The 20,946-nt window shown below is 42.8% G+C and overlaps 2 protein-coding genes across 2 annotated transcripts in view; one reads left to right on the top strand and one right to left on the bottom strand.

The window, feature by feature from the left end:
• The window catches only part of NMNAT2 (nicotinamide nucleotide adenylyltransferase 2), a 55,365-nt gene extending 44,308 nt beyond the window's left edge, over window positions 1–11,057 (top strand). The window contains exons 7-11 of the mRNA XM_066597450.1: window positions 4,820–4,864; window positions 4,982–5,058; window positions 5,208–5,309; window positions 7,079–7,146; window positions 10,009–11,057. Coding sequence (XP_066453547.1) covers window positions 4,820–4,864; window positions 4,982–5,058; window positions 5,208–5,309; window positions 7,079–7,146; window positions 10,009–10,111 — 395 coding nt within the window. The 3' untranslated portion in view covers window positions 10,112–11,057. The remainder of the gene's footprint in view (window positions 1–4,819; window positions 4,865–4,981; window positions 5,059–5,207; window positions 5,310–7,078; window positions 7,147–10,008) is intronic.
• A 1,797-nt stretch (window positions 11,058–12,854) lies between these two features.
• LAMC2 (laminin subunit gamma 2) overlaps window positions 12,855–20,946 on the bottom strand; it is a 41,489-nt gene continuing 33,397 nt past the window's right edge. The window contains exons 19-23 of the mRNA XM_066597449.1: window positions 18,840–18,954; window positions 17,178–17,377; window positions 15,402–15,560; window positions 15,127–15,226; window positions 12,855–13,349 (exon numbers count right to left, since the gene is read on the bottom strand). Coding sequence (XP_066453546.1) covers window positions 13,096–13,349; window positions 15,127–15,226; window positions 15,402–15,560; window positions 17,178–17,377; window positions 18,840–18,954 — 828 coding nt within the window. The 3' untranslated portion in view covers window positions 12,855–13,095. The remainder of the gene's footprint in view (window positions 13,350–15,126; window positions 15,227–15,401; window positions 15,561–17,177; window positions 17,378–18,839; window positions 18,955–20,946) is intronic.

The raw sequence follows: 20,946 nt of genomic DNA, 5'->3' as shown, positions 1-20,946 counted from the left end.
CTCCTGATCAGATTGCTGAAGCTCAAGAGCTTTAGGCCTCCTGCACACGGGCAGAAATTCGGAGGCGGGATTTTTCCGCACGTGCCCGCTGCCATAGGATTGCAATAGATAATGCAATCTTGTGCAGACAGTCGCGATTTGACCGTGTGAAAACTTGCGCGGTAAACAAGGCCGCACAGAAACATCACGGCTGACGCGCCGACTCTGCTCTGCGCATGTGCCGGCTGGGCAGAAGCCCGCACATAACAGAGCAGAGCGGAGGAGACGGCGGAGCAGGTGAGCCGCGGTGGCCACTGAAGGGGCATGGCTCACATCCCGCTGCTAGAATTCTCGCAGCGGGATCCGACCCGGCTGTCTGCAGGAGGCCTTAGTCCAATAGAAGGGAGAACATGTACTAATTGCTGTTTATATATTTCTCACATCTGTATATACATTTCCATATGATGTTGTTAGGGTATATAGACATCATAGAGGGATGCCCCATTTAGGATACCTCTATATTAACCACTCCAGGACAGCAGTTCCCACACTGGAGGACTCAGTGTGAAGATGTATTACTGTACATGGCTGATTCAAGTGAGCACCATATGATACCACATTTCTCTTGCAGCAGCTAATGCCCTCGATAAACAGTTTATTGCATTAGTTGATACCTCCTTAACTCGAGACATCGCAACATCCTGTTTTTAAATAATTGCTACTATAATAAAAAGCAATGATGGTTAAGGAGACTAAATATAGAGTCTTTTTATTCTAATTAGGGACAGACTAAGCCTCTAGAGGAAACCCAAAGATTTGGATAGGATAGGCCATCAGTAGTGGATCAGTGAGGATTTCCTGCTGCCCAGCTATTTACTAGGCTATTATGCTCATGCACTGAGCTGATTTCTGCAGAAACTAGACAGCTCCGTTCCCACTGCAGTGGCCAGACTTAGTATTGCAGGGCAAAGTTCCACTCACTTCAATGGGAGCTTTGCCTGTAAAATAAAGCCTGGCCACTGCAGTGGGAATGGAGCTGTATACTTTCTACAGAAATCAGTTCAGTGCACGAGCCACACCAACCCAAAGAACAGTTGATTGTCGGGGATCCTGAGTGACAGACCTTCGCTGATATACTGTTGATGTCATAATGATAGGCCATCAGTAGTTTACGACTGGACAAGCCCTTTAAGACAATCCTCTGATCATTCGTGAGTGTCAAAAATAATTAGCTCCAATAAAAGCTTAAAGGGGTTGTCCCGCGCCGAAACGGTTTTTTTTTTTTTTTTTTAACCCCCCCCCGTTCGGCGCGAGACAACCCCGATGCAGGGGTTAAAAAAACAACCCGCACAGCGCTTACCTGAATCCCGGCGGTCCGGCGTCTTCATACTCACCTGCTGAAGATGGCCGCCGGGATCCTCTGTCTCCATGGACCGCAGGGCTTCTGTGCGGTCCATTGCCGATTCCAGCCTCCTGATTGGCTGGAATCGGCACGTGACGGGGCGGAGCTACACGGAGCCCCATTCAGAAAAGAAGAAGACCCGGACTGCGCAAGCGCGGCTAATTTGGCCATCGGAGGGCGAAAATTAGTCGGCTCCATGGGAACGAGGACGCCAGCAACGGAGCAGGTAAGTATAAAACTTTTTATAACTTCTGTATGGCTCATAATTAATGCACAATGTACATTACAAAGTGCATTAATATGGCCATACAGAAGTGTATAGACCCACTTGCTGCCGCGGGACAACCCCTTTAATGACTTATCCTCAAGTTAGGTCATCAATATTAGATTGCTGGAGGTTTGACCCCCGGCCCCCCCGCTGATCACTTTGTTTTCCAAAGCCATTGCAGACTTGAACCAAGTTGCAGCAATCTGATACCATATTAATGACCTATCCTAAGGACCAATCAATGATAAAAAAAATAGCCTGAAAAACACCTTTAACATTTCTCCACCCTGCCATCTGTACGGAGTTATTACAAATGATCTTGTGATTTGAAGTACTCATAACTCCTATTTAATGACACTCAGATACAGAAATTTGACATCAATGGAAATAGAAACTCAAAAGATTTAGCTGCAGAACATCAAAAATGTTTCCCCATCAGAGGTGATCAGTGCGGCCCCTTTGTCACTTGATGCGCATCGAGTCTGTAGTCAAGTTTCTGCCATACACAGTGTAGCGGATCACGACTGACTAGAGATGCGATGGCTTCTGTGATGCCGCAGATCATGTATGGTGGTGGGTGTTAATGGGGGGCATGGGGACTCTAACACTCCTCCAAAGAAAAAAAAATTACAAGACGTAAGGTCCGGGGAATGTGGAGGCCAAGGAAGAAGTTCACTATCGTCACCAGCTACTTGGCCAATCCATCTGTTAGTCACCCATTGAGTTAACTTCTGACTATATTGTGAAAATTAGAGAGCGCCCCGTCCTGTTGTAGATGGAAACTGGAATTTCCTGTCCCAGCTGCGGTATCTGTAGCTTCCAGGTACAAAATCCTCAGGATTGTTACTTCATGGAAGAAGAAGGGCCGTACACCTTCCTACAGGTTATAGCACAAAACTCCTTCACCTCGGGGGAGTCACGCGTATGCTCCATGTAGACCGGTGGGTTTTCCCTCTCCAGATTCTGACAGTACATTTCTTGCCCAAAAGGTAGAAGGCGGCTTTGTCACTAAACACTAAAGACTCCATGACACCAGGGGCGTAACTATAGAGGATGTGGTTGCATCTGGGCCCAGGAGCCATAGGGGGCCCATAAGGCCTCTCTTCTCCATATAGGGAGCCCAGTACTATGAATAAAGCATTATAGTTGGGGGCCCTGTTACAAGTTTTGCATCGGGGCCCGGGAGCTTCAAGTTACGCCTCTGCATGACACCATCGCTTTCCATTACAGTTTGCAAACTCTCGCAGAAAGAATGTCGCTTCGCTTTGTCGGCCGGTAACAATTGCAATCTGTAGGGATAACATCACAAACATTTGCGCAGAATCTTCCAAGGTCGGCGGTGGGACGCCCAATTTCTCTGCTTGTTCTGACGGTGGATTTCTGAGCACCTTGTTTGAAACTTACACAGACACATGTTTTTCACTTACAAATGCAAGTTTTTCCTTAAAATCGGAGTTCCACTTAAGAATTGTCCGTCTGCTGGTAGGATCTTCACCAAACTTTATTCAAAAATGATTTTCCACACTATTGACTGGAAGACGTGAGAATTAGAGATGAGCGAACGTACTCGGATAAGCACTACTCGTCCGAGTAATGTGCTTTATCCGAGTACCTCCCCGCTCGTGCTGAAAGATTCGGGACGCGCTGCGGAGCGGGGAGCTGCAGGGGAGAGCGGGGAGGAACGGAGGGGAGATCTTTCTCTCCTTCTCTCCCGCCCGCTCTGACTCACCTGTCAGCAGCGGAGCGCCCCGAATCTTTCAAGACGAGTACAGCGGTACTCGGATAAGGCACATTACTCGGACGAGTAGTGCTTATCCGAGTACATTCGCTCATCTCTAGTGAGAATCAAGGACTCAAAACGTTGTCCTATCTTCATTGGCAGCCATTCTGTCCCATATTCCCCTAGTGACGGCTACGACAGAATAAACCTTTTTGGGCCTCATTTAGCAAAACTGTCTAACAGTAAAACCGTCCTTAATGCCCATATTACCTCCGCAGCTTGAGAAATGAAATCTGTGCTGTGATTGGTTTCTATGGACAACAAGGACATCTTACTGTTAGACAGTTTTGCTAAATGAAACTTTTTGAATCCCTGCTTCCATTGATATCAAATTTCTGTATCTGAGTGTCATTAAATGGAGTTATGAGGGTTTCACTCAGATCATTTGTAATAACCCTGTATACAGTATGTGCTGATTAATTTCTTAATGCATTTTTAGAGCAATCAGAACTTCACATTCCCTGCATACATTTAAAGAGACAGCCAGCTCTTTCAGTCCCATGAGCTAAGACTATGGATTTATTGTATCTGACTCACGGAGTCCGTGGATGTAAGTTTTGTACTTACCTTCCTTGCCGTTTCCCTATTAGCTCTCAAATCTACCACTGCAATGCTTTCCATGGACCACATAACACGCACTAAGTATCCCTCTCGTTCTATATGCATGCCTAAGTAGTCCGAAGTCAGCGGTTTGACTGTTGGCACAAGGCAACGAGGTGAAGGTAAATATAAAACCTACATCCCTGGACTCAGCAAGTCACTTTGGGCCTATAAAATTAACTCATGGATTTAAAATTGCTGACAGATTCCCTTTTAAAAATTACATGCTTTTTACCTGGAACCACCAGCAGAGGGAGCTTGTTGCATATTGTCTTACTGAGTTAGATGTATAACAGTATACAGTAAGCTCCCTCTAGTGGTGGATGAAGGCAACCACTATGTTATCTTTTACATCTAAGTCTATGCAGGTGTTTTGGAGCTCTGTTACACAAAACCAGAGTACTTAGACCACTATAAAGATGTATTAAGAAATTTGTTGAAGTGACCCTCCAGTCCTGGAAAAAGAAAGATGATCGAACCACTTCTCTGACCTCATAATGCGTACTACGAATAGTATTCATTGGTCGACCAAGAAGCTACTTGCTGATGCCAATGGCCAGCACAGCTCATTCGGACAGCACTGGTCAATCAAAGCAGGTGTATAGGGGCTTAGACTAATGATGCATACTAATGCACAGTGTGCATCAGGTAGTGAGAGAAGTGGCTCGGCCATCTTTGTTTCTGGACTGGAGGGGCGCTTTAACTTCTGAGCACGGATATATGAATTTGTAGATGGAATTGCTATGTATTTGGTTATATTTAACTTCATTTGTATCATTTTATTTGACAGATGAAAATGCAAACTTGGGAACAGTTATGAGGTATGAAGAAATAGGTAAGTGCCAATAGGAAGGAGCGTTATGGGGCTGGTGGTTTTGAGGTGACACTCTCTCTCTGTAATACTATTGACATTGGTCTTCTCACTCATACACTTGCTGTCCTTCCTACCCAGAGCTGCGGATCTTGCTCCTGTGTGGTAGTGACCTGCTTGAGTCATTTTGTATCCCCGGCCTCTGGAATGAGTCAGATGTGAGTATTGTTCCTTATGTTGTCTAGAGCCCCTTCTACTTTCATTCTCCTTTCTTGTATGACTGATGTGTTGAGTTATGTTATATGGATGACTGGATCGTGACTCGATGTCTGGAGTTCTTTGTTCCTCACTCTGTATTTTCCTGTAGATGGAGGTGATTGTTGGAGATTTTGGCATCGTGGTTGTGCCACGTGACGGTACTGACACTGAGCAAATCATGAATCACTCATCGGTCCTCCGTAAATACAAGGTGTGTTCTGCTCTTATCTAACAACTTTTTACTCATTAATAGGACAAGCGTTTCTCTGAGCAACAACACTTTATTTTACTCCTTGGAATATCAGAAGATTGAGAAGTAGCGCCGAATTATGGGTCAAGTTTTTTTTTTTTATAAATTCTTTATAAATATTTTCTCTTTTTCTCAAAACATCATGGTTGACATTGTTGGGCCATATAAGGGAAAAACCACCCAAAACCAAATTGGTAATAAAAAATTTGCATTACTTAATTGTAGCATAAATCTTCTGGCCAAACGGACAAGATTCAATCTCGTCCAATGAACTAATCAAGCAGAGTAGAGTCCCGTATGGGGGACGTAAGCCCCCTAACATGTCCTGCAGTTTCACTTCTTTAAGTATTGAAAGGTGGACCCTAGTAAGATAGAATCCGCGGTCAAGTTTTTAAAATTTATTGGATGAATAACTTTTACAGCTTTATGGGAAATTTGTTCAACCGAAACCCCCCCCCCCCCAACCCCTGTTGACCATGAGCGGATCTGTATATTATTATTTGCTTCTTTGCCATTTTCTAGCAGAGAAGAAAAAAGAAACTCCGTTCTTCAAAAATTTTAGCTGGACGGAGTTCAGAGGTCTAACTGTATTTTTACACAGGACGATAGTCGCCGGAGTAATTGCTCAAAAGAGCGATTAGGGGCAACTGTCATCCTGTGTAAGCATGGGGCTCAACAGGGCACGTAAGCGAGAACCGCTCGCTTGTCAGAATCATTTTGTTTTTATCTCACCTAAAAACCAAGCGACTGTCGTCCCGTTTAAATAAGCCATTGTTCATCTATGAATGACTGCCGGTTTACTCTGAATGTAGGTGGGCGGCCGGAAGAGATCTCCAGTGCACTCCGCCTCCATTCTGTGCGCGAGTGTCGCTTATGTGTGAAAGCACAGTAGTGATAATCGTCCTATATAAAAGCACCCTTATATTCTATGCACATTTGTATCATAGTTTCCAATTATAACAAAAGTCGATCTGTTGTGTGGAATATACCCCGAACACCCAATAGACCCCACTGACTTATAATGAGGTCCGTCAGGTTCTCTCATTGTGACTCTCACTTGGATGGAAAAAATTGCACTTCATGCAACACTATTCTTCTTGGCATATTGACAGAATTTGCAACATTTGACCTTCAAAACAAATGTGAACAGAGCTTTAGACTTAGTTCACATTTGGGGATAGGGTAAGGGATAACTTTGTGATCCTGTGGGGGTCTGACCACAGAGACCCCCACTGAGTATGGGGGTCTGATCGGTCCCGAATGAATGCAGCAGAGGTTGCGCAGGCATGCAGGCTGTGAATAGGGGATAACTTTATAACACGTCGCAACCCTTTTAAGGAAGCCTGAGCATAAATACACTTTTCCTCATCCTTTGCAAAAGGTAGGGTGCTATACAGAATATCAGAATGGAACCCCTTTTCACATGATAGTTGAAGCCACTACACTCCTTTGACATAAAACAGGAGGACTGATTTCTTGTCCTTCTGCACTCCATTCTAATTTCTTGTAGGAAAGGGTTGGAGTGAACTTTGACCCAGCTGCACCTCCATCTATGGTCCTCATGGTAGATGTGAAGACTACGTCTATTATGATGAATCTCAATGGTTTTGAATGCCATTGTTTGAGGAACATGCTAATTTTATTTGGAGGATGTAAATCATATTAGCAAAGTCCATATATTTGAATATCTCACAATGTAACTGTAATTAAAACTGGTCCTTCCTTTACAGAACAACATCCTTGTGGTTAAAGATGACACCAACCATCCGATGTCCCATGTGAGCTCCACCAAGAGCAGGTAATACAAGTCCCATTCTTTAGTGTAACTTGTCCATGCATGCTCCTACTTGGATGAAGCAATTTGGAGGCCTTCTTAAGGGTGTTGCCCCATCTCAGCAAGTTAATTAATATTTGAATTATATCAATAAGTTTCTATTGGGGACTGTCAGGAATTATCTGTATATGCATGTGAGCTGGTCAAGGGATGCAGGCAAGTGTGCCTCTCTGTCGTTCAGAAGGAGGTGCTGACCCAATGGAGCGCCCAGAGGCACTTCTGGAAGCAAGAGGCTAAACTCCCAGATGATCATCTTTTCAAGGTCTTCATATGTGGGCAAAGACATCTGTAGGGCCTACTGGCCGGGTTTTGGCCACACTGGTTTAGGAAACGGCCTTGACTGGAAATAGGTCCGGGCGGAGCTGTGTGCCAGAGATTCATATGCCAGAGGAACATGATGTATGGATTGGAGCCAAACGCTGAGGCTTGAAAACTTTTAATTCAAAACATAGAACGAGAGGAACAGGAAAATCTGATCAGTTTTCTGGCCGCAGAGTAAACAACTTTGTCCCATTTATTGTGTGTAACAGCAATAATGATCCACATATACTGGGGGTAGTATAAGTTCAAATAAAGTCACCTTAAGTCCTTGTTCACTAGTCCTATATGTCACCCAGGTACTGGGTCTCTAGTACAGTCTGTTTCGCAGCTTAACCGGTAACTGGGGTCTTTTTCATAGTAGATGGCTCTGAGAGTCAGGGAGGCAAGAAGGCCCAAAAGACACGTCTGGCTCCAGTATAATGCAGAAGTGAGACCTGTTCCTCAAAAATGCCCATAGGACTTTTTAACTCACTGCACTTTCCTTCTTTCTTTTTTCTGTCCGTAGGGCACTATGTCTCACAATTCAATCTTAACAGTTCTCTGGTTTGCTCTCTCTTCCAACCTTCTGGTCTCCGGTCAGTGATAGCCCATTAGAGCCATCTACTCCTTTAGCCTTCTTCTTAAAGAGGCAAATGCAACATGTCAGCGAACATTGCAAAAAGTATAACCATAATAAGCAATAGAACTAATGTTTCCCCTTTGCATGAGTATGACTAGCTAGAGTGAGCAGGTAGCTTTATGGTTTATCCAATTTGGTTCCTTTTGCAAGTGGTTTGGTCTTATGACCTATATTTTTGTACGGGAAGCACCCGTTGAAATGGACTTGGCTAATCTGTCTAGTCAGGCACAGCTACACACTTATGGATGACACTGTGCCTAGTTAAACAATCTGGTGGGTATAAAGCTGCAGCCCTTTCATTCTGATGATCAGCAAATGTCCAAGGGGTTGAACATCTAATAATCATATATTATGTATAGGCAATAAAATCCCAGAAAACTACTTTAAAACTTTTGTTACAAACATGTCTTGGAATTTTGTTGGTGTGTTTCTGAAAGTTTTCAGAATTGAAGATATTTAGAGGAGTTTTCTGCTTTGGACAATCACAGCTTGTCAGAAAGTTCCATTGACAATAAGCTGATCACAGTGTAACACTTCTGGGACCCCAATAAGCTGCTGTTACTTGTGGGGAAACCTAGCAGTAAGTGCTCAGTTTCCCTGCAGTGCCACCACAGGGGATTTGAAGCATTACAGAGTGCCCATTCAAATCAATGGGATGTCTGAGGAATGCAGGACAGGACAGGTCCTCCAAAGCAAGACACACTCTTTGTAACTGCTTTGCACTCTGGGCAAGAGCTGAGGATTCTCAACAGAAGTTCCCCCATCTATTAATTCAGAATTCCCTAATAGGGGGCATGAAAGTAGATTATCTAAGCAAGACAGCACCTTTAATAGTGATTACGTTGGGAGCCATTTTTTGGGATGTCTGGTCTCTCCTGCCCAAAAATGCTACTTACAGGAAATCATGAATTACATTCAACTGCAAAGCAAATGGAGATAGGATAGACTATAGGTTCAGTGTCAAAAAAATGTAGTTTTTTAGAGCCAAAGCCAGAAGTGGATCCAGCAGGGAGGAGAAGTATTAAGGTGCCCATACACCTTTAAAGCAGCTATTTACCCCAATTTCCTTAAACGCAGTTGAGCATTAATGTGCTTTACATGGGGACAGTGGAGGAAGCCGCAGCTAGACACTTCTGGCAGCAGCTTATTTCTATAGGCTGGTGGACGATCACTTTTGTACTTCCTAAAATGCTGGCCACTAGGGATCTTTCATCCTTCTAACATGATGTCTACTGCTGTTAGGATGTCAAATAGCATAGGTACCAACACAGATAACAGAAAGGGGGTAAAGATGTTGTCTCATGCTGCCCGTGTTCTATGAGGAGAACAAAGCTTCAGAGAGAGAGACTGCTGCAGCTAACAATAACTTACTGTGTTACAGCTACTGAAATCACATCTACACTGCTCAGTAGTGTCCTCTATGATGCTGTTATATATGTGTGTATTCTACAGAGAATTAGGGAGCAGAATCTGCAGTTTTCTCTATGTGTAATCTATGGGAGCCATCATAGTAGCTCTTCTCCACCCACCAGCTCAGGGACAACTCAGAATTAGAGATGTAGTCTGGAGATTGGCAAAACTGGTAATAAATGCAGAATCCAATTCACATAAAGTCCAGGAATACTGTTAGCCCTCATGTACACATGCAACAGCTTATTCTGTAAATTCAGGTACGCAGTAAATCCTTCCTTTATATTTTTCATATTTCTTGAATCCACTCCTAAATCTGGCAGAAAAAAACTATCTAAAAACTGCACCAAAAACCTGTGCGTGAAACCACCCTAAGAGAGTGGGGCAAGTTTATAGCATAAATGAAGATTCTGCCTATCAAAGCAATGTAGAAGTTGTGTATGTAACCGTGTTCATGTCCATTTTTGTCTCTTCAGGTTGGCTTTGCAGCATGGAGATGGACATGTGGTGGATTACTTGGTGCAACCCGTCATTGACTATGTACTGAAAAGTCAGCTTTATATCAATACATCGGGGTGACCGTGTTCGTTCCTACTTTGGGTGTAGCTTCGCGCTCACCTTCGTCATCACAATACAGTGTGTAATTACTCACTACTCTCCACCGTCTCCTCACGGATCATAATACCTCTTTTACCCCACTCATTACTGTCCTCCTCACCTCTATGCCTTACTCATTCACTTACTATCTTATGACTCCAAAGCCCGAGGTGAGGGAACGCTCGCTGTACTTCGGATGGGAGTGCTTGGGGCAGTGTTTTTCTGGTGTGTTTAAACATTAGAATCATTCTGTGTATATTACGGGGAGGGTTGGGGGATCATATAACCCATTCAGTGCCCAGTATATCATGCCACACTGAGTGGGCATATATTTTTTCCCGTTTGTCAGGGTTTTAGGGTCGCAGTTTAATGCATTCATTACGTTCTCCAAATAGTTTTTTCTCTTATACTGGTAGTAACTGGGAATACATAAAATATCCTTGTCCTTGTTCTATCAGTAGAGGACCATGGATAACAAGAAAGGGGGTTGTTGCCGAATTCCCTCCATAAGCATTCTGCATGCAACTAGCATGTTCTTCCTGTGCTTATATTTCCATGGTGTTATCATATCCTTTATTAACCCAGTGTCCGGGAGGAATAGGCATGGGACTCACTAAAAGTGCAAGGATTAACAGGGAACTAATAGAGAACCTTGGACGAAGGCCCCGATCGGATTACTATAAAAGGGTAATATATTTTTAGCACAAGATGTGGAAGGTGCTGAAGGTACCTTGTTGGAAGCAATTACGGACGCATGTCTATATGTGGCCATAATATTAACTCCAGCCATGTCGTAAACCCTATGTAAACACCATCCTAGCAAAAATAATTGGACACCTGAGCAAGAAGCAAAAGTAATATTTATTTCCATATGTTAATACTTAGTTGGGATCCTTTGGCTGTGATGACATTGCACGCTCTCCATTGCATACTGTTCTACTAATGTCTGATACACTACAGCTGGTATTTCCCTCCATCCATCCTGCAAATGTCTAGCAAGTTCTCTCAAAGGAGATGCATCAACCCATCTACAATTGTGCAAGGAGTGTTGTCATTGGATAGCTGAGCAATGGAAGAACAATCTATGGAGTGATGAATCACCATACTCCATCTTCAAATCGGGTTGCTGTGGAGGACACCTGGGGAACACCCCTTGGTTGTAGTCGCAACACAGAGATATGCCTTGACATTCTAGACAATACTACTTCCAACAAGACAACGTGCCTTGTCTCCAATCCAATGCTGTTTCACGTTGGTTTGAGGATATGGATATTCCACGATTGGACTGCCCTGCACAGAGTCCCAACCCAAACTCTACTGTACATCAATGGGATGAATGGGAACATCGGGTCAGGAAGTATGAGCAACATCCGTCTTCTTTGAGAGAACTTGACAGACGTTTGCAGGTTGAATGGAGGGAAATACCAGCTAAAGTGCATCAGACATTAGTAGAAAGTATGCCACAGAGAGCATCTGATGTCTTTAGGACCCACTCATTTTTAACATATGGAAATAATAAATACTACTTTTGATTCTTGCTCAGATGTCCAATTACTTTAGGTAGGATAGTGTAGTTCCATATTTCTGAATTTATGACTTTTAATGCCTCCTTTAACACATTAGGATTTCATAGAAGATGAGGTAGCAGCTTTCAGGATGTTTCTGTGCTGTACGATTTTTGGATCATTCACCCATAAAACTTTACATCATAAGGCGTCATATCCAGCTTGTAGCCATCAGGGCTCATGCATGAGCTACGACCATTTGAACTGGACTTACTAGTATTTAATAAGGGATCTAAGAACCTTTTCTTGGCTATAAAGGTCTTATCTCCTATAGTGTTAGTGTAGCAACAAGCAGATTGTAGAGTGACATATTAAATACAATGTAAACATACATCTGAAAGGGCTATCGTTGAGCATGAGTATTGTAGACCGTAGATACTGAAAAAGAAATTAACACCGAAATCCAAAATGTTTTTGATGCATAATATAAAATTTAGCTTCAGACATTGTGCCATAATAGTCATTGCTGACTTCACAGACACCTTAGGGCAGCCATTGCCTATATGATCCCACTATTGGATTGACACCCTGGGGACCCTCTGTATGCATACGCCTTTTCTTGACATCCTTTTTCATATTAGGTGGCATGCATAATTTCATAGTAGCATCATTTATGGAGCGTGAACCATATATACATGCCTTGCATAGACATCAGTGCTCATCCTGCCTCATTATATGTTGGCTTGACTTTCTTTATGGCATGTAACGGATGAACTTCCTACAAAATGCAAGTAGACTACAGTTGCAGAAGGGGCCCAAAGATTTTAGATGTGAACTACGGGAATGTTGAGATAGTTCAATGTCTGCTAAAATCATTTGTGGTTACGGGCCCCAAGCACGGTCTACTACTATCCCTTATTGGCCTGTTTCTGGGACCCATTTATGATATGTCTACTTTCAAGAATATTTAGGGAATAATTGAATTTTAATGTAATTATATGGAGTCGAGAATGAAGGACCAGAAGGGGTTATTAGAAAAATTTATGTAAATTGTGCAAAAAAAAAACTAAAAAAAAAAGTGGGGGTCAGTCTCATGTTCGGAGGCTATGACTGCAGTTCTTTGACTAGTGTATGGTTCTGTTCATATTAATGTCGCTGTTTTACCAATAAAGACTTTGCTTTGCTAGATGGTACGAGTTGTGATATCGACCAACATCGGATATAGTAGACGTGACCATAGTTTATTAATAAATAAATAAGACCAGTACAAACGACATCGTCTCAGGTAGTTCTATATACGAATGAGTCCTCCCTCAACCACGTCCAATATATATATATACATTTCTTGAAATAAAATACATCAATGGGTGATGGTGTACTTTAATACTGCAGCATATTACACCCAGTATGGGTGAGGTGGATGACCATGTGGCTCTTGGTGCCGGAACCATCACTGTGCGCTTAAGGTCTTTCAATGGCAGAGGTACTGTAGCACCCGTCTGGCAGAGTGTTCTTTATATCATGCAAGTTTTGGATGTCGATACGAGTTTGTTTAATGTCTTTCTCCAAAATGAGAATTTCCTGTTTTTGATTTTTAGCGGCCAACTCCAACACCTCCAAAGCTGGCCGGAGCTGCCCAGTGACCTTTGTGCGAGCAGTCCGCATACTAAGGTCTAGAGCTCTTAACTTTTCTTCACTGCCTTCTACAGGCTGGTCTGGAAAATAAAAGAAAATCAGACAGATTAGAGGAAAATTCAAAGAGAGACAGATCTGCTAGATAAAATATAGAGAAGCTAAAGAACCCTTCAGACAAGTTCTTGGCCCGATGTAACGAGTGCCGATCAACCATCATGTTGGTTACCACTCATTACATGTTCTTTTACACAGGCTCAGAATCGACATATTGGAATGAACAATTGCCGCTACAATTGTTTGTCTCCATATGCCGGCTGTACTTCGCCCTGTTCATACGGGAAGATGTACCACCAATCGGCAGACATTTTTATGCTCGCTTAGACTGTACATTCGGCAAATGAATGATCGTTGATTGATCCTTGGCCCCTTTACAGGGCCGATTGTCAGGCAAAGGAGCATTCAGAGGTAATTGGCCCGTGTAAAAAGGGCTTAACTGTTACAAGATGATATTTTTGGCCTGTACCTGTGCCTATAGAAGAAAGATTGGATCAGGACAGTTTCTGAGCCGTTGAATGTTAATGACAATATATGTCCCCCACACGGCACTGTACTCTTACCTAGAAGGAAAGTTTCTAGGACAGAATACATCTGTGAAACAGAACTTAATTGATATGTTTCTGTATGAAATTTAGGGCTTAGGGTGGCTTCACACACACCAATTTTTTCAGAAGCGCTCTTGATTGCAAAAGAAATACCACTGACCTAAAAAATGCAAATATGCATGACATTAAAAAAAAGCCACTAAAATTAAATTCCAATAGTGCACTTCATATTTCTATATTGACCTACACTTAGCTGCAGTGTTTCTTATAGCGGAAATATCGCTATTTTGTGTCGCTACAAAGTTGCACATGATGCTACAAAGTCACACGACTTTGTAGCACCACATGCACCCATTAACTTTTTTAGGGACCTTTTATGCACAAATCCACAGAAAGATAGGGCATGTTCTATTTTTTTTGCGCGCATGTGAACTAAACCATTGAAATCAATGGGTCCTATTCTCTACCTATTGTGCGCGCAAAGACGTACGTGTGAAGCCGACCTTAGGCAAGCAGTTACATAATAGCTTTATCTATGTCAGAGCTCATGCACGCGGGCGATATTCCTGCGTGAATTCCATCTGATTGCAGTATGAAAGGAACTCGCACAACAAAAGAGAGTCCATGGGCTATGCGATGAGAACTGTGGCCAACAATCTTGGGCACGACTAACAATTGTCCGTGTGCGTATTGCCATAGGCCTCCGACACACTATCTGTAAGTGCAAGTTGCGCCGAGAGGTTCGGGCGTAACTCGTGTGAGGCAGCACACGGATGCCAGTCTGATTTACAAGGACCCACACACTGACAAGTATTGGGATGTCCTATTTCTCGTCAGTGTAAAGGGCAGGAATAAGACAAGCCATAAGTCTTTCCACATGGACCACCGGTGTGTGTGAAAAAACCATCAATGCTCATACTTCATAGGGCTCAAACGGGGCCATGTGTTGTTCATGGATTAACACAGACAGCACACGGTCCCAAATACGGTAATGTACACCTTGCTTCAAACATTAATATACCAGACATTACTTCTGAAAAACTGCAGATGGGCAACCAGCCACAAAGGGTAAAACTGGAATATTTCAGGCAGGATTTGTCTTTTTTTCCCCCATGATCTGATTTTTAGTAACCCAGGGCCTCTAAAGACTACAAAGACAGGGCTGGTGCTGAATTACTGATGGCTCAATAGTAATTTGATCAGCACATGATGCAAGGATGACACCTTGAAATAGGTAATTATTATGGTCTCTTACCCAATAGGCTCAGCAGATGATCAAGGGCATTTAACGTTTCTGTTACAGCATCAAGGGTACCGGTAGCGCTGGCCTCAGCTTCCAGAGCACTTACAGCAACCTAAAGGACGGCAAAGAAAATGAGCAAAATGTGTCCAAAAATCTCCAGAAATGTCATCAGTCAGATGTAAACTTGTTATTTTCTTCTTTATTACAAATCTATTCATTGAAGAAACTGAGATTCATGATGTCTACAGGTCTATAGAAAATGTGAACTTGCTTCTGTACATTCTTACCCCTTGAGCCGCCACACTGTCTTGCTCTGCAACCCGAGTCCTATCATCCAAGTCTCCAGTTGTTCCAGTAACCATCTTGCGCAAATCTGCAAACTCTCGCTCTAAAGTCAAGGCCAATTCAGCCGTACGGTTTGCGTCAAGGCCCATCTGCATCATGTCCTGAGAAGCAGAGCGCAGTACATATTATACAACATGGCCTAAAGATTATTAGCATGTCCTCATCAGTATAGGAACACTGCAAATCTCAAGCTGGAATAATATTATGTTCATCCTTTGGATTCTAGATTTTCCTTTCCTCTTTTGCCCTTTTTTTCCTGTAACCTAGGGTGTAATAGTGATCTCTAGAAGTAGGTTCTGGTGTGGAGTCACCCTTTTCAGGGCGGGTACCCCACTTTTTCTCTTGAGTATAGTTAATAGAATTTATTCTGGTATATCAGTACTCCCAATGAGCTTCTCATGAATTTAATAAAGCCTAAGTTTTATTGTTTCTACTATACCGTACTCTTCTCTGTGAGCCCCTGTTCATCCATCTAGGACAGATGTCCTCCGACCTGTTTTATCTTCAACACTGGGCTGTTGCAATACAGTCTAGTCCTACGAAGTGTTTATTGCTTTTTATTAGCAAGAACAACTGCCCTCTTTTCTCCTAGTGGTAAGTAGTATTCATCAGAGAGCTGCATTACATGGACTCTCTATGTATCCTTGCATGTCAGCCAGAAAGGTGCCATTCTTATGGCTACTCCTAGTAGTCAAAAAAGCTTAAAAAACATAATGCAATTTAACTAATAGCCAAACTAAAAGAATAAAATGGACAGCATACACAGAACCCATTAAGCTCCCAATGATGCAGTGTGCATGAGACCTAATACAGATTGCACCATTTCCCCCCTATTGCATATTTTTACCTTTTGTTTAAAAATTCGATTAAGAGAAAAAAAGTGAAAAAAAGGTATTATTGCAACTAGTAGGCAGCCTTAAAGAGATCTTCCGATCCTGGAAAACAAAGATGGCCGCACAGCTTCTCTGACTACCTGATGCACATTGTGAATTAGTAGCATTGGCAGTCTAAGACACTACATGCTGCTCTAACTGGCCATCCCTGCCCAAATGAGCTGCACTGGCCAATCAATGCAATGTGTAGTGTCTTAGACTATGATACATACTAGTCCAGAATGTGCATCAAGCACAGACCATGTTGTGTTTTTGTGCAAATTGTTACAGGGTCAATTGCAAATTTGTGTTCAATAGGGAGATATTGAAACTGCTGCTGTGATTTTCCCCGCAGGTACCTATGTTTCACCATGGAATCCTGGATTTAAGGAGTTGTCCAGGATGAGAAATAAAGGTCATATACACATTAGTGGTCAGTCATCTGAGCTTGCTGATTTCGGCAAGACCAGACAACTCTCTAATGTGTATAGGTGCCACTCAACTTTCCCATTGACAGATGATATCAGGGGAAAGAAGGATCGGAAACTTTGAGTTTCAACACTTGATCCTTTTGCTCCGCAGAAGATAATCCACCACCAGGGCTGTCTGGTTGAAGACTTACCTCCCTAAACATGCAAACATGTTTTTAACACGTCACTATGGGGATCTCATGGAAAAAAAGAGCCAGAACGTGCAGAGCAGTGAAAAACAGATGCAAGCTGAGCGAGAAAATGGCAAAACCACAGCAAACTCATGAAATTTGTGTTTAAATGACACAGAAAACTGTTTTTCACTGACCAAAATTGCACTTGCCCATATGAATACAGCCTTAGGTTTCAGCTTTACCTCTTGTATTGCAGTTGTAATACTTTGTGCATCCCTGGCATTTCTATCCGCTGTGGCAGCATCGTTCTCTGCGCCCTTCAGAGCAGCTCCAGCTCTCTCTGTAGTATCTACAGCTGCTTGAGTTTGGCGCGTAATCTCTGGGAGACGTCTCAGGGCATCTTCAGCTTCTCTACGCCGGTCGCCTACCGTATCTCCAAACTCTAAGAAAGTTAAAATACAATAATTAGTGCAAACTTACAAGCTTCTATGATGTGTCAAAGGTATTATCCATTATGGAATTAGGGCAACATGGAACATCTTTTCTTAAAAATCTGCATTGTGACATTGAATCGTAGAATGGTAGAGTTGGAAGGACTTCCAAGGTCATCAGGTCCAGCCCCCTGCCCAATGCAGGATTGACTAAATCATCCCAGACAGATGTCCGTCCAGCCTCTGTGTGAAGCCTTCCATTGAAGGAGAACTCACCACCTCCCGTGGTCACCTGTTCCACTCATTCATCACCCTCACTGTCTAATATCTAATCTGTGTCTCCTCCCTTTCAGTTTCATCCCATTGCTTCTAGTCTTTCCTTGTGCAGATGAGAATAGGGCTGATCCCTCTGCACTGTGACAGCCCTTCAGATATTTGTAGACAGCTATTGCTCTGTTATTCCTCCTGGAAATGTATGACTGAATTGACAGCTGGATGTTACCATTCCCCATATATCCCTGCACACTATGCAAATGAAAAGATGAAACAATACCTCTACAGCACCTCCTATTGGAAGGCAGCATGCCTGCAAGTCAATGTCAGACTTTTTACCAAGCCTTGTAACAATGACTGAGAATTGTTAGCCAAAGCCAGAAAACCATGCACAGACAGCTGTTTTAGGGTGATTAGCCTTCATCAATGTGCAGCAGGTTTCTGGCTTGGCTAGGGGGGAGGCCTAGAGATGTGGGTCAGGAGGGGGATTCTTTCTCCTAAGGGAATTCACCTAGAAGGTGTGAGGAGACTAATGAGGCCATTCATACTCCTCTGGGAAATATGCAAATGGGAAGATGGAACAATACCTTTACAATGCCATCTATTGGAAGGCAGCATTCCTGCAAGTCAATGTCAGATGTTTTAACAAGCCTTGCTGCACGATGATGATGGGCAATCACCCTGAAACAGCTGTCTGGAGAAGATTCTGGCTCATAATTCCCAGTTAAAAGCCTGACATTGACTTGCAGGAATGTTGCCTTTCAATAGATGGTGCTGTAGAGCTATTGTTTCATCTTCTCATTTGCATATTTCCCAAAGGAGCATGGATGGCTGTAAGTCTCCTTACACCTTCTAGGTGCTCTCCCTCAGGAGAAACAATACTGTTCCTACACACTATGACACTAAATTGACAAGGGAAATGGTAACACCCCGCTCTCAGTTTGTTCATACATTTCCAGGGGGCACAACAGAAGAACGGCGTAATGTAGAGATTTAAGAAAAGATGCTCTATAATTGTTATTTCAGAGGGAATACGAAGTTTTTACTAAACAGACATGTCAGGAGGGCTGACAGGTTCTCTTTAATTTAACTTGAAACATGTAAAGACTTGAAATGGTGCAAAGTAAATTTTCCTTGATATGGAACGTCTGTGCATGAAGAACATCCTGTCAAAACAACGTCACACTTGCACATACTCACCCCTCAGGCTGCTTAACATCCCTTCAATCGTATAATAAGTGCTGTTCCCTGTCTGCTTTGCCTTTTCTGCTTTATTCTTAGCAGCATTTGTGCGTGACATCAACTGATCTGCCAACTGCAAGAAGTACAGAAAAATCCAGTTTCAACATTGGTCCCTGTTCTCATAAAACTAGTAGATGGGTTTTCTGTTGATGTCTTAACACATGGTGGAAGCTGTTTAAAAAGGTGGACAAAGGTGATCACGCACTAAAATGGTTTTCCAGCTCTCAATAACCTCTGAATAGGTCATCAATAGTTGGCCTGCCGCTGCTAATATGTTGTTCGCCAGGTTGCTCTGCCTATGTATTGAGCAGAAAGCAGATAGCGCTGTACATTGTGCAGTGGTCTGGCACGGTATTGCAGGCACAGCTTTTATTCACGTCAAAGGAAGATCTGCATGCAATACTATGCCAGACCACTGTACAATGTACAAAGCTATCTGCTTCCTGCTCCATACATGACAGCGACTGGCGAGCAGCTGACTGGCTGTGGTTCCAAGGAACGGACCAGATATTGATGACTTATCCTGAGGATAAGTCCTCATTTTCTTAGAGCTACTTCAAATATTGAACATGTTATTTTTCTGTTAGAAAGTAAGTTTTTAATAAAAAATTTTTAGCTATTTTTTAGGATTAAATAATTCCATTTTTTCTGATATCAGGAACAGCGTTCTATTATTCACATTTTTGGTCAACAAAAGATTTAATTGATTTTAGAAGGTCAAAACATCAACTGAGACTTCAAAGATTACATTCATGTTTAAAATCAGGGGTTACGTTAATGAGAAAATGAACAAAAATTAGATAGCCAAATATTTTTCCCCTTTTAAAATAAAATACAATGATCTAATTCTGTAGAAAATGTTAACCCTTAAAATGGTACAAACCAGAGTAGACAAAAAACAAAATAACACTTAAGGGGAGACCAAACAATAGGGAGGGAAAACACATAGGCTGGGTTCCCACGGGATGGAAATTCGGCGGGAATCTCGAGATTTCCGTGGGAGAGCCGCAGCTTTAAAACCCGCGGCACTTCGCCGCAGGTTTTGGAGCAGTTCTGTTGCAGCTTTCTCTCCCCATAGAGAGGAGTGAAGCCGCAAAGAGAAAAAAAAAAGAATTGGCATGCTGCGGCTGTCTATTCCGTGCCACGTCGCCGGTTCCACCCGGCTTTGCCGCCCCATGTGGACGAGATCTTTGCAAAATCTCGTCCACATGGCTGGCTAATCCTGAGATTAGGAGCCGCAGGCGGATTTGCCGCACAGAAATTTTGCACGGAATTTCCGCAGCAAATCTGTCCCATGTGAACCCAGCCATAGGGAGAAGGTAGGGAGGGGTGGTAGAGGGAGAAAGACTGTATTTATTGCAAATCAAATTGATGAGGCAATGGTAGAAAATTAGGGTAGACTCTTCAATAGACCTGATCAAAGGTTAAATTCATCCTAAGTTTGTTAGGGGGGAGGGGGAAGAGGATATGCTTCATGGTAAGCTAGATTCCCCCGGGAGGGTCGGAGACATGGTAAGAGAATATTGGTGCCAGGACGACCATGTTTTATCATGTTAAGACATGTTCAAGTTTGAAGTGCACAACTGTATTACTGATTGGTGTTGTACAGATCTGTAGTACTGCACCCATGGAAAGCTAAGGGCCTGTATTATACTTCTGTGACCCTCTGATAGTATTCAGAGGCACACAGACTTTTTGTTACCAGGGAGGGGAAAGAAAAAGTACCTCCACAACACCACCTACTGTGAGGTGACTTCCCTATAAGTCAATGTTCGATCTTTTAACAGGCCTTAACAACATGACTGAGGATATAAACTAAAACTCCTCAGACATGTTGTCAAGAAATGTTTAAAGGTCAATTATTAACTTATAGTAAAGTCATCTTTCATTAGGTGGCACCCTGGAGATACTTTTTCATCCTCTATTTGCATTTTTTTTCCCAGGGAGCATTGCAAGGCTTATATTAGACTTCCTACACCAACCTGGCACTCTCCCCAAGGAGAAACATTACTCCACCCCATTTCCAAAGATTCATATGGAAGCAGTAGTAAAAGAAAACAGGGGA

Source organism: Eleutherodactylus coqui, chromosome 3 (assembly GCF_035609145.1).
Source record: "Eleutherodactylus coqui strain aEleCoq1 chromosome 3, aEleCoq1.hap1, whole genome shotgun sequence".
In the NCBI taxonomy this organism is placed as follows: domain Eukaryota; kingdom Metazoa; phylum Chordata; class Amphibia; order Anura; family Eleutherodactylidae; genus Eleutherodactylus; species Eleutherodactylus coqui.
The sequence above is the reverse complement of the archived record's forward strand: the minus strand, read 5'-3'. Positions and strand labels throughout refer to the sequence as shown.